The sequence below is a fragment of the Vitis riparia genome, chromosome 9 (genome assembly GCF_004353265.1).
Source record: "Vitis riparia cultivar Riparia Gloire de Montpellier isolate 1030 chromosome 9, EGFV_Vit.rip_1.0, whole genome shotgun sequence".
Taxonomy (NCBI): Eukaryota; Viridiplantae; Streptophyta; class Magnoliopsida; order Vitales; family Vitaceae; genus Vitis; species Vitis riparia.
The window spans coordinates 5,148,303-5,161,342 of record NC_048439.1 but is presented as its reverse complement, the minus strand read 5'-3'; the positions used below and the strand labels follow the sequence as shown (position 1 = coordinate 5,161,342).

The 13,040-nt window shown below is 36.1% G+C and overlaps 2 protein-coding genes across 2 annotated transcripts; both read left to right on the top strand.

Annotated features, from left to right (window-relative positions):
• The first annotated feature begins 826 nt into the window (after window positions 1-826).
• LOC117921473 (pleiotropic drug resistance protein 1-like) lies at window positions 827-8,306 on the top strand. Its single transcript, XM_034839345.1, has 24 exons — window positions 827-1,278; window positions 1,477-1,597; window positions 1,692-1,780; window positions 1,907-1,991; window positions 2,094-2,253; window positions 2,369-2,445; window positions 2,768-2,821; window positions 2,923-3,013; window positions 3,122-3,423; window positions 3,531-3,812; window positions 3,899-4,215; window positions 4,324-4,484; window positions 4,585-4,688; window positions 4,774-4,930; window positions 5,009-5,071; window positions 5,180-5,307; window positions 5,403-5,735; window positions 6,104-6,394; window positions 6,475-6,558; window positions 6,661-6,794; window positions 6,913-7,140; window positions 7,227-7,398; window positions 7,483-7,737; window positions 7,838-8,306. The coding sequence occupies exons 1-24, from the start codon at window positions 953-955 to the stop codon at window positions 8,096-8,098; spliced, it is 4,275 nt and encodes a 1,424-aa protein (XP_034695236.1). The 5' UTR covers window positions 827-952; the 3' UTR covers window positions 8,099-8,306.
• Window positions 8,307-11,097: 2,791 nt separating this feature from the next.
• Window positions 11,098-12,782, top strand: LOC117922373 (probable 2-oxoglutarate-dependent dioxygenase AOP1). Its single transcript, XM_034840507.1, has 3 exons — window positions 11,098-11,567; window positions 11,678-11,999; window positions 12,287-12,782. Exons 1-3 carry the CDS (start codon window positions 11,194-11,196, stop codon window positions 12,542-12,544), a joined length of 954 nt encoding a protein of 317 aa, XP_034696398.1. The 5' UTR covers window positions 11,098-11,193; the 3' UTR covers window positions 12,545-12,782.
• Window positions 12,783-13,040: the final 258 nt, after the last annotated feature.

The following is a 13,040-nucleotide window of genomic DNA, read 5'->3' as shown; positions in this document are numbered from 1 at the left end:
GTGGTTAGGTGGAAGGGATTGCATGTTAGAAACACGAGTTAATCTATCTTCTACATTTCTAAACCACTTTGTCATACATATTCAAAAAGAAACTAAAACGAAAATGCACAAAAGTAAAGAAACTTGAAAATTGATATAGCCAATGGTCTACTGACACCAGATAAGGTAAACTCAAAAGAAAATGGTCAAAAATGGTGCAAGGATTTCAAACACGATATTTGAAAGTATGCCAAATCCCCAAGTGCAAGGATTTCAATCGTAAAAAACTCAATTTCTATGACAAAATTCCATCCAACAACAAACGAGAAATCGAAACAACCCTCTCTAAAGGAAGTACACACATACACAAAAAAATTCACCTTCTATTTCCCATGATTGACTTGACCGTTGGAACTTACTATTATTGTTATAGAATGTTTAGAGGATGACAATCCTCGAATCATCAAAAGACAAGATATGTGGCAGTGGGGGAGAGTTGGAGGGGAAATGTACTCAACAGTTAAAAAAATATATATATACAAAACAAAACATAACTTACATTTGTAGTTTTGGCGGATTTGGGTCCACCTGGAACCAACCCGGACCAACGGTTGAAAAGACAGAGTTAGTTGATGTAGCGGGTTGGACAGCTTGTAATAAATCACGTTCCCTATTGAGAGACGCTGGAAGTGTTTTATTTAAGAATTTGACAGGTAAAAAATGGTGGCATCTCCTTGTTCGTCATATCATGGGGTCATTGCGCAGCCACTTATACATTCAAATTGTCCGCTTATTTTTTAATAGAGTCACGGGAAATCAAATATAGCAATACAAAGGTACTTTTATGCAGAGAAGAGAGAGGGAGGAGACGCATCTCTGATTTTTGAGCTTCTCTCCCAAACTTTGGGGGAAGGCTCTGGGTTTTTGTGGGTTTTGGTTGGTCTTCCAGGAGGGTTTTTCGTTTCAGGTTGCAATGGCCACTGCTGACATTTATAGAGCCAGTGGTAGTTTTCGGAGGAACGGTTCTTCGATATGGAGGAACTCGGGTGCGGATGTTTTCTCACAATCTTCGAGGGATGAGGATGATGAGGAAGCTTTGAAATGGGCCGCACTCGAGAAACTTCCCACCTACAATCGGTTGAGGAAAGGTTTGCTGATGGGATCAGAGGGTGAGGCCAGTGAAATTGATGTACATAACCTTGGGTTTCAGGAAAAGAAGAATTTAGTGGAGCGGTTGGTAAAAATTGCCGAAGAGGACAATGAGAAATTCTTGTTGAAGCTTAAGAATCGTATCGATAGGTGAGATTTCTCCTCCTCTCTTGGATTCCTTGCCATTTGTTTTGAACATTGAAAACAGAAGAAAATAAAGAGGAAAAAATTGAAAATTTTACCTGAAATATGCCTCATAGGCGTTTCCCACATTTCTCCACAGCCAAGCATCCAACATCTTCCTTTGAATTTTTGATAATGGGTTTTCATGTCTCTTCCATTTTTCAGAGTTGGAGTTGATGTTCCCGAAATTGAAGTTAGATTTGAGCATCTTACCATCGATGCAGAAGCTTTTGTCGGAAGCAGAGCTTTGCCTTCATTCCATAATTTCATTTTTAATAAACTTGAGGTAACTACATGCAAATGCTGATCATTAGCTATGTACTTAGTATTCTTTTAGGTAAGTTTGTTTTTAGATTCTAATTTTCCCTTCTTTTCCAAAGGGCATCCTGAACGCTGTCCACATTCTTCCAAGTAAAAAGAAGAAATGCACTATTCTCAATGATGTTAGTGGAATCATCAAACCTCGCAGGTGAGCATGAATTTGTTTCTAGTAATTAAAAATGGATTGATAACTCAAACGAATTTTTCGTTCTCCAAATTTAGAATGTGCTGAAGATCCATGATCATGATTTTTGTGCATATTTTTCTTCTGCAGAATGACGTTGCTTTTAGGTCCTCCAAGTTCTGGAAAGACCACCCTCTTATTGGCATTGGCTGGAAAGCTTGATCCCAATCTAAAGGTTGAAAGAAAATGATTATCACTCCCCGATTCTCTATCGAATGTTTGATTTTTTATTTCTTTAATCTCATATCCAACTTAAAAACTGAAATTCCTTCTTTAGGTTACGGGAAGGGTGACATACAACGGTCACAGCATGAATGAGTTTGTACCCCAGAGAACTGCAGCTTATATCAGCCAACATGATACCCATATAGGAGAAATGACTGTAAGGGAAACCTTGGCATTCTCTGCAAGATGCCAGGGTGTTGGAGATCGATATGGTTAGTCTAAACCATTGCCTTTGCTTTTTATTTCTCTGCTTTTTGCAGGTTGTGAATGTGGTTATATGACATTTGCATAGCCTAGGAGATTGACTCTTACTTTTGCCATCCTCAGACATGTTAGCAGAGCTGTCAAGAAGAGAGAAAGCAGCAAATATTAAGCCTGATCCTGATCTTGATGTCTTCATGAAGGTAAGACAGAATCTACTTTTAGTGAAATTTTAATCAGTTCTGCAGAAATTGAGCTATTTGCTTTCAGTGAACATGGATACTACTCTTTTCCATAAATTAAATTTTGAATTCTGACATAGATAGGCAAAATGGCTTTGTATTGTCGGTGTTCTGTCTGTTCTGGAGTTTGTTTCTTTCTTTTTTTACTCAAATGAATGGCTTGAATCAATCTAATTTGTGAATTTTATGCTATGTCAGAATCTTTTATCTATGAAATTTCTTAATGTACTGAAGTTGCTTCCATGGTGGTTAACATTTTCATCATTGGATTCCAATATTTCAGGCAGCAGCAACAGAAGGTCAGAAGGAAAATGTTGTCACTGATTATACATTGAAGGTATTATAACCATGAAACTTTCAATGATAGCTTATAGATTTGTGAGAAAACCCAATTCTAATTCATAATTTTTTATTTTTTTTTTACATTTAAATCTACAGATTCTGGGACTAGACATCTGTGCAGATACCATGGTAGGAGATGAGATGATAAGGGGTATCTCTGGAGGACAAAGGAAGCGTGTCACAACAGGTAGGATAATTTGGTTTCCAACTAAATGAAAAAACAAATCAAATTAGATTTTTTTTTTTTGTTCATTAATTTAATTTAATTCAATTATGTGAAATGTATGAATGATAGGTGAGATGCTGGTAGGACCATCAAAGGCACTGTTCATGGATGAGATCTCTACTGGCTTGGACAGCTCAACAACTTATCAAATTGTCAATTCTCTCAAGCAAACCATCCACATTCTCAATGGGACTGCTGTCATCTCTCTCCTCCAGCCAGCACCTGAGACTTACAATCTTTTTGATGACATCATTCTCCTCTCTGATAGTCAGATTGTTTATCAGGGTCCTCGTGAAGATGTGCTTGAATTTTTTGAATCCATGGGCTTCAAATGTCCTGCAAGGAAGGGTGTGGCAGACTTTCTGCAAGAAGTGAGTGCAAATCTAGCTTTGTAGCTTTTGGCATCTTCTGTCTTCATCTCTCTCTTTTTTTTTTAGAAAAAAATTGAGCTAGAACATAACTTTAAAATTCATTGCAGGTAACATCTAGGAAAGATCAGGCCCAGTATTGGGCACGTAAAGAAGAGCCTTACTGTTTTGTCACGGTCAAGGAATTTGCTGAGGCATTCCAGTCATTTCACATTGGACGGAAAGTAGCAGATGAGCTGGCATCACCATTTGACAAGGCCAAAAGCCACCCAGCTGCTTTGACAACAAAGAAGTATGGTGTTAGAAAGAAGGTACTGTTGGATGCCAACATGTCAAGAGAGTACTTGCTGATGAAGAGGAACTCATTTGTCTATATTTTCAAGCTTACCCAAGTGAGTATTATTATTGTTACTTGTAACAATGGCTTTTAATTTTCTATATGTGATCGTAATTTTATTATTTCTATTTCTGTTTTTAGCTTGCAGTTATGGCAGTGATTGCAATGACACTCTTCCTAAGAACTGAGATGCACAAAAATTCAACAGATGACGGAAGCATTTACACCGGTGCTTTGTTCTTCACTGTTGTCATGATCATGTTTAATGGAATGGCAGAACTTGCCATGGCAATTGCAAAACTTCCTGTCTTTTACAAGCAAAGAGACCTACTCTTCTATCCTGCATGGGCATATGCTCTTCCATCATGGGTGCTCAAGATCCCCATCACATTTGTTGAAGTTGGTGTTTGGGTGTTCATCACTTATTATGTCATTGGATTTGATCCAAATGTGGAAAGGTAAAAGTTAAAAAGTTATGAAGTTGCAGAAACTTATCCAGATTTCTTTTACGTGTTTTCTCTGTTCCAAAATGATTAATGCTGAATAAACAAATCTCCTTATTGCAGGTTGTTTAGACAGTATCTTCTCCTCTTGCTTGTTAATCAGATGGCATCTGGATTATTTCGATTTATAGCAGCAGCTGGTAGAAACATGATTGTTGCAAACACATTTGGGGCTTTTGCTTTACTTATGCTCTTGGCATCGGGTGGTTTTATCCTGTCACATGGTATGATGAGGAAATATTCTTTTAGGAAGCATAGAACCTTCTTGTGCATAACCCCTAATAATGAATTTTTGTTTCCTTTTTTATTTGGTCAATGCTGCAGATAATGTCAAGAAATGGTGGATTTGGGGTTACTGGTCTTCCCCTCTGATGTATGCACAGAATGCAATAGTGGTAAATGAATTCCTTGGGAAGAGTTGGAGCAAAGTAAGTTCTTGAATGTTCCATGTGAATATCTGTGTTTATTTATGTGTGTCAGTAACTGATGATTTTATGTATTTCCCTTTTTCAGAATGTTACCGATTCAACAGAATCCCTTGGAGTTACAGTATTGAAGTCTCGTGGGTTCTCCACAGACGCACACTGGTACTGGATAGGAGCTGGGGCACTGCTTGGATTCATATTTGTGTTCAACTTCTTTTACACTCTGTGCCTCAATTACCTAAATCGTGGGTGTCTCTACCTTCTCTGCATTGAAACTCCTAAAAATATGAGCTTAGTGTACTAACATTGTGCAAATTGCGCAGCATTTGAGAAGCATCAAGCTGTTATAACAGAAGAGTCTGACAATGCCAAAACTGCAACCACAGGTGATGAAACTCAAGCATGGTGCATGCATGCATGCCATTGTGCGACTCAGTTCTTGTCATTTAACTACATGTTTTATATGGCTCATTGAATTTAAACTTGACATGCAGAGAGGGGAGAGGAAATGGTAGAAGCCATTGCTGAGCCTAAACATAATAAGAAGAAAGGAATGGTTCTTCCATTCCAACCACATTCTATCACCTTTGATGATATTAGATACTCCGTTGACATGCCAGAGGTAACGTCATATTTATTTAAATTACGACACATGTTTCTTCATAATGTACTATAAAACCACAAATGAGAACTGAGTAGTTTGAAATGAACTTGCAGGAAATGAAAAGTCAGGGTGCCCTTGAAGACAGACTGGAGCTTCTGAAGGGGGTGAGTGGTGCTTTCAGGCCTGGTGTTCTTACAGCTCTGATGGGTGTTAGCGGTGCTGGTAAAACCACTCTCATGGATGTACTGGCTGGTCGGAAAACTGGTGGATATATTGAGGGTAAGATCACCATTTCTGGCTACCCAAAGAAGCAAGAGACTTTTGCTCGAATTTCTGGATACTGTGAGCAGAATGATATCCACTCTCCTCATGTTACTGTCCATGAGTCCTTGCTCTACTCAGCTTGGCTGCGGTTGCCTTCTGATGTGAATTCTGAAACCAGAAAGGTGGGAGTTTGCTGAATTGTTTCCATATTTTTCTTGTTCAATTTAGTGCTCTAAACAAGAAAAGCCCTAGAATTGAATTTTCATACTTGGTTGAGCTAAGGCCAGGATCAAGTTTGGATTGACCTTCACATGGGAAAAAGTGCTGGTTCAAATTTCATTGACCTGCAATCCAAATTTGGTGAGGTTCATGCAAGCTAATGAGTGTTATTGAGGATTTGCATCAATTAACTGATCTCTTTAATAAGACTAGAGAAACCTCTTCACAACCTGCTAACAGAAGAGTCACAAGTAGTGTCAAATTTTTTACCATCTCTACTATGGTTTGCAACGGTTTTTAAACAATTTATAATCATTGCTAATGGTTACAGATGTTCATTGAGGAAGTCATGGAGCTTGTGGAACTGACCCCATTGAGGGATGCACTGGTTGGGTTGCCAGGTGTAAACGGCCTCTCAACCGAGCAGCGCAAGAGGCTGACAATTGCAGTTGAGCTTGTGGCAAATCCCTCGATTATATTCATGGATGAGCCAACTTCAGGGCTAGATGCAAGAGCTGCTGCAATTGTTATGAGAACAGTCAGGAACACTGTGGACACAGGAAGGACAGTTGTGTGCACCATCCATCAGCCAAGTATTGACATATTTGAAGCCTTTGATGAGGTAGGAAATGTTAAGGGATAGAAAGAATTTATAGTTTCTCTTCGCATACAAGTACTGAAATATTTAAAATGGATTTGCAGTTGCTCCTGATGAAGCGTGGAGGGCAAGAGATATATGTGGGACCACTGGGTAGAGATTCTTCCCATCTAATAAATTATTTTGAGGTAAGCAGCCATGATAAAGTAAAAGCTATAAGAAGTAAATACTTCAGTTTGAGTTAATTCATATTAAGCGCTTACTAATACATATCACTTGCTTTCATAAAGGGAATTGAAGGAGTCAGTAAAATCAAAGATGGTTATAACCCTGCAACCTGGATGCTGGAAGTTACCACCTCGGCACAAGAAGTAATTTTAAGGGTTGATTTCACTGAAATATACAAGAATTCAGACCTGTACAGGTGATTCAAACATAGGTTATCTAATTGCATTATAAGATTGCAAAGTAATATACAGCCCTCTCATGAGAAGCTTAAATTTGTTGTTGAAACCTTTTCTGACAAGTGGCATTTGTTTCAGGAGAAACAAAGATTTAATTAAAGAACTGAGCCAACCTGCCCCTGGTACAAAAGACCTCTATTTCGCTACTCAATACTCCCAACCCTTCTTCACCCAATTTTTGGCATGCTTATGGAAACAACGTTGGTCATACTGGCGGAACCCACCATACACGGCAGTGAGATTTCTCTTCACAACTTTCATAGCCTTGATGTTTGGGACAATGTTCTGGGATCTGGGCACCAAAAGGTAATTTGATGTTGGTTCAAAAATTTGAGAACTCAGTATGTTTCTCTATATCAACTTTAATTTATACTTCATGTGGTAAATTGCAGGACAAGGCAACAAGATCTGTTTAATGCAATGGGTTCTATGTATGCTGCTGTTCTCTTCCTTGGGATTCAGAATGCCCAATCGGTCCAGCCAGTTGTTGTAGTTGAACGAACAGTCTTTTACAGAGAAAGAGCTGCTGGAATGTATTCAGCCCTGCCATATGCCTTTGGACAGGTAACTAGTTTTCTGATGCTACAGACTTTGCATATATCTAATACGTTTTGCCTCTTAATAATCAAATTTCCTCTCTTGTTGCAGGCTCTAGTTGAGATTCCATATGTCTTTGCACAGGCTGTGGTGTATGGTGTTATAGTTTATGTAATGATTGGATTTGAATGGACAGCCGCTAAATTCTTCTGGTATCTGTTCTTCATGTTCTTCACTTTGTTGTACTTCACCTTCTATGGCATGATGGCTGTGGCTGCCACGCCAAATCAACATATTGCGTCCATCGTTGCCGCAGCATTTTATGGAATATGGAACCTCTTTTCAGGTTTCATAGTTCCACGAAACGTAAGTGCTCTCAACCCGTGATTCTTTAAATTGCAACTTTCCTTACCACATGGATATAGAAATGACTCATATTGTTGCATTTCTTCCTTGATGAATACAGAGAATTCCGGTGTGGTGGAGATGGTACTATTGGATATGCCCAGTTGCATGGACTTTGTATGGATTGGTTACATCACAGTTTGGAGATATACAGGACACACTACTTGAGAATAATCAAACGGTGAAACAATTCTTGGATGATTATTTTGGATTCAAACATGATTTCCTGGGAGTGGTTGCACCTGTGGTTGTTGGGTTTGTGGTGCTGTTCTTATTCATCTTTGCCTATGCCATTAAGGCATTTAACTTCCAAAGGCGATAAGAAGTCAAATGGGAGCACAAGTTCTTCAAGGATGGTTGGTTATTTTATGTGTGTAACCTCTTCAGTTCAACATTTGATTGTAAGATGAAAAAAAAGGTTTTGTTCTATGTGTACGTAGGATGTTAGGATGTTAAATTCTTTAATTTTTTTTGTCCTTCCAATTTTATGTAATTTGAAATTTTAGACAGTAATAAAACCTTGAGCAATTCTTTCATCCTTGATTACCAACCTAACAGTATAGGCTCCACTTTCAATCTTACCAAAGACATAAAGACGCTATTAAAATTTAGATTTGAGCAAGCATGGAGGGAAGTTTAGGCCTTCTTTAGAAAATTTTATTTCCATTAGTTTCGTGCTTGTATTTAACAATCTTTTCAAAATGGGGTTGATCATTGAATGGGAAAAATTACCGGATTCAATGGTCGAACCAATGATTGAACCTTGTGTTGAATCGATGATATCATAAATACATCATTAATATATTATTAATATTGAAAATAATTATAATAAATAGAAGGGTGGGTCAATGGTGCTATCAATTGCACTGATTGGTCCAATTGATGGTTTCACTAGTCTCAATCAATCTTGATCCAATTTTTAAAACATTGGTATATACTAATCCATTTGTACTTATATGCTTGACCCATTGAGAAAAGAAGGAAAATTTTCCTACTATTCAACTTATTATTCAATAAAGTTTGGTGCCCATGCAGAAATTCAATGTGGATAGAAATATGAGAAAGAACAAGAAACACCTAGTAGAGTAAGACCAGCATGTAGATGCGAGGAAGAGTAAGAAACACCTAGTGGAGTAAAAGGGTTTATGGTTCAAAGTGGAGATACAAAGAGTGGGGAAAGCGAGATATTTTGAAACCTAATAATTGTATTTATTTCTTTCCTTTATAATATTCTCTACCACATAGTGGAACATTCTCTCTCATCCATGAAGGTAGGTATGGTTAGTAGAATCATGTTATGCTTTATTTTTGTATTTTTCCATTATTATGTTTGGATTGAAGCTTCTGCATATACAATAGGTGATATCAAAACCTTGGTTGAAGATGTCTAAAAGAGCCTTGGTTCAAAATGTCTAGAAGAGCCTTAGTCAAGGATGTTTGGAAAAGCATTGCTTAAAGACTTTAAGAAGAATAAAGAACATAGCACAAAAGACAGTTGCAAAAAAGATTTTTTCTTTTTTCTTTTTTCTTTTTTGAAGTAAGTCAAGTGTTCTCTCATCAGAATGTGATGTAAGAAACAAGAAAATCATAGTGCATGACAAGACCATGGCATACGAGGAGAGTAAGGAAAACAAGGACCTTATGCTGACCAAGTGGGGATACCTTACACAGTGGGGTGTTGTTAATTATTTCCAAATGAATCACTGCCTCCAAGATTTGCAGACATGGGGATTTAATTAAATGATATTAAGTTTGTTCAGAAATTGTGCTATTTTTATTATTTGGACTAATGAAAAGGGTCACCAACTTATTAAATTAGTACAAAATTATATTACACTTGTTTGTATGTGCATTTATCTTGTAGAACATAGAAGAAGTCAAACATTCAGTGTATCATCCCAGAACCAATGCCCCATGAATGTAGCCAAGTCTCTTCATACAAAGAAGGCCAAAATGGCATTAGTCTAGAACTGGAAAAACCAGTATCCTATGCTTCAAATGAGTTAGTACCTGCCACAAAATTAAAAAAAAATTCAATTTTCTTTTTAAAGAGATATTGATATGGTATTTGGTGGAGAGAAATATGGTTTTGTTTAAGAAGTGTTTTCAAAAACAGTTTTGGGAACTACTTTTAAAAAATGGTTTTTGAAAATTGTTCTCTAACGTTTTATAGAACAAAAATATGATTAAGAACCTAAAATATTTTTAACCTATTTTCTATGTTTTTAAATATGTTTTAAAGATAACTTTTATATGCAGTGTTTTATTTTTAATCATTCTCCATATTTGTATAATTATTTTAAAAAAATATTTTTTTTAAAACAACTAAAATATATTATCTTAAAACACTTTATTTTTTTTAAATAAAAAAACTATTTTCTAGTTTCTGGTTATCAAGTATGTTTTTTATTTTTTGTTCTAAATAATAGAAAACTATTTTTAAAAATAGTTTTCTATGTTACATATTCTTAACTTGTTTTTTTTATGTTTTTAAATATGTTTTAAAAATAGTTTTTATATATGATGTTTTATTTTTAATCATTTTCCATATTTGTATAATTATTTTATAAAATATTCTTAAAAAAACAAATGAAAATAATGAAAGTAACTATTTTTATGTTATTTGAAAACACTATATTTTATGATTTTAAGAATGAAAACTATTTTTTGCTTTCTAATTATCAAATGTGCTTTCTTGTTTTATTTATTTATTTTGAAATATGGATAACTATTGTAAAAAATAATTACCAAATATGACCTATATTAATTTAAGATAAAGAAACATTGAATTAGAGAAAGAAAAAGTATGATGACATCGGCTTGAAAGATCATTTAAATAAAAAAGAAGGTTAGATGAGCGTGTGAGAGTTGAATGACGAGGGGCATGGGGACCAATTGAGTAAAAAGTTATAGTGTTTTATAACATCCTGCTAAGATCAAAGGAAAGGGAAATTTTCAATGGAAAAGACTACAAATGCCACAAAATAGAAACAACATTTTTAAAATCGAAATATGATTCAAAATAAAAAATACATCAACCAAATTGAGAAGTGACGGCTACAATCTTTATATGGGGGCCTCAGCAATACTCCTCTCTATGATTATATTTTCCATAGCTGGCCTGTGGGGACTCGTGACTTTAATTTTTCATTTTTTAGGCCATTATGCTTGCTAGAAATGGCATTCGAATCAAATTCATATTCCATTCCATAAACTTCCATAGGCAATAAGACAAAAGTGTTGAGAATTATATACATGTCTATTTATCATTACTTGCCATACCTTTCCTTTAATCGTCCTGTTATATAACTCAAGTGCATACTGATCTGAACTCTATAAGTAACATGAAATAGAATAGTGTATCCTTCTCAGGGAGATCCTAAAGCTTCTAGTTGAGAGCAAAAAGAGAAGCAAAATATGGGTTCTCATTCATCAGCCAAGATTCCTGTTGTGGATTTTTCCAAGGAAAATTTGAATCCTGGCTCAAGTTCTTGGTCTGCTACTTGCAAGGATGTTCTTCTAGCGCTTGAAGAGTTTGGCTGCTTCATTGCAGTTTATGACAAAGTTCCTTCAGAGCTTCAGAACAAACTCTTCTCTGCATTAGAAGAGCTGTTTAATCTCCCTACAGAAACCAAAATGCAAAATGCTCATAATAAGCCTTACCATGGCTATGTGGGGCAACATTCCCGACTGCCGCTTCATGAAAGTATAGGCATTGATAATGCTACCACTCTTGAAGGAATTCAAAGTTTTGCGAATCTCATGTGGCCTGCTGGAAATGATCATTTCTGGTATAATTTGATCTATTTTTTCATTATAACGAATCAATATTGTTTCAATATGCGCATTTTTTCACCACTTAATTTATCCATTTTTTTTTCTTTGGCTATTTGTTCCTTAGTGAAATTACGCGTGAGTTCTCAAAGATAGCACTGGAGCTGGATCATTTGGTCACCAAAATGATTTTTGAAAGCTATGGTGTTGGGAAGTACTATGACTCTCATTTGGAACCAATGTCTTATCTTCTCCGAGTCTTGAAACATAAAGCACCCAAGGTGAAGGAGCCTAATTTGGGCTTTGCTCGTCATACAGACAAGAGCTTCATAACTGTACTTTATCAGAATCAAGTTAAAGGTTTGGAGGTAGAAACTAAGGATGGTGACTGGATTAGTCTTGAGCTTTCACCTTCATCCTTTGCTGTCATAGCAGGCGATGCTTTAGTGGTAAGTTTCGATCTTCTGTCTAATCATTTGATGTAGCAAATAAATTTGCCAAATATGAAAGGTTTATAAACTTATGGCAGCTAAAGCTCCATCTTACGAACTTCTGCCTAAAGCTCCATTTTAATTTCTTCATATCCAGATTATGAAACTTTTTGTATGCTGAACTCTGGAAAAGCGTTGTGTGTACTTAAAATCTAGAAGGCAGTAGTCTGTACTTTGTTTTGTATTATGATCATTAAGATGTAAGTATTGAGACTTGAAGAGATGAATATTTGGTGATTTCTTAGGCATGGAGCAATGGCAGGCTGCATTCTCCCTATCATAAGGTCATGATGAGTGGCAATGAAGAGAGGTACTCACTTGGGCTGTTTCAATTCAGCAGCGGGATGATACAAATACCCAAAGAGCTAGGTGATGACGAACACCCCTTACAGTTCAAGTCCTTCGATCATCTTGGATTACTTCGTTTTTTTCACACTGAAGAGGGTCAGAAATCCAAGAGCCTTATAAAATCCTACTGTGGTATTCAACCCGAGAAAGTTTAGGTCTGGTTCAGTATCCAGCAATAAAATTAGACCTTGGCAGGAGGCCAGTTCAACAAAATGTTTCAGATAGTTCTGCTCTAGGAATGCCTCTTGTTTTCTAGCGTACATGTAATATGTGTTTGGGATGTATTTTCTATGTTTTAAATTGTGCTTTGTTGCATAGCGGTAATGTAATGCAGTTTTAAATGTGAACACAACCATAAGGTATACTGGGAGTATAACTATACTATTTGCAAAAGGGAAGATCATCCTCCACTGATCATTTTTAGGAGTTTCTCTTAGGTCAAACAGTGGAAGTTTATCCAAATTAGGGGCATAATAATAAATTAAGGTGGTGTTTGAGTTTTTTTTTACTTAAATCTTAATAGAGCTTAATTTAACTTAATGCTAAATACAATTTATATGATATCAAGTATTAAGTCGTTTATATTTTTATTAAGTATTAAGTATTATTAAGGTGAAGGTTGTACCGAGATTGTAATTATTTTGGTTGTTT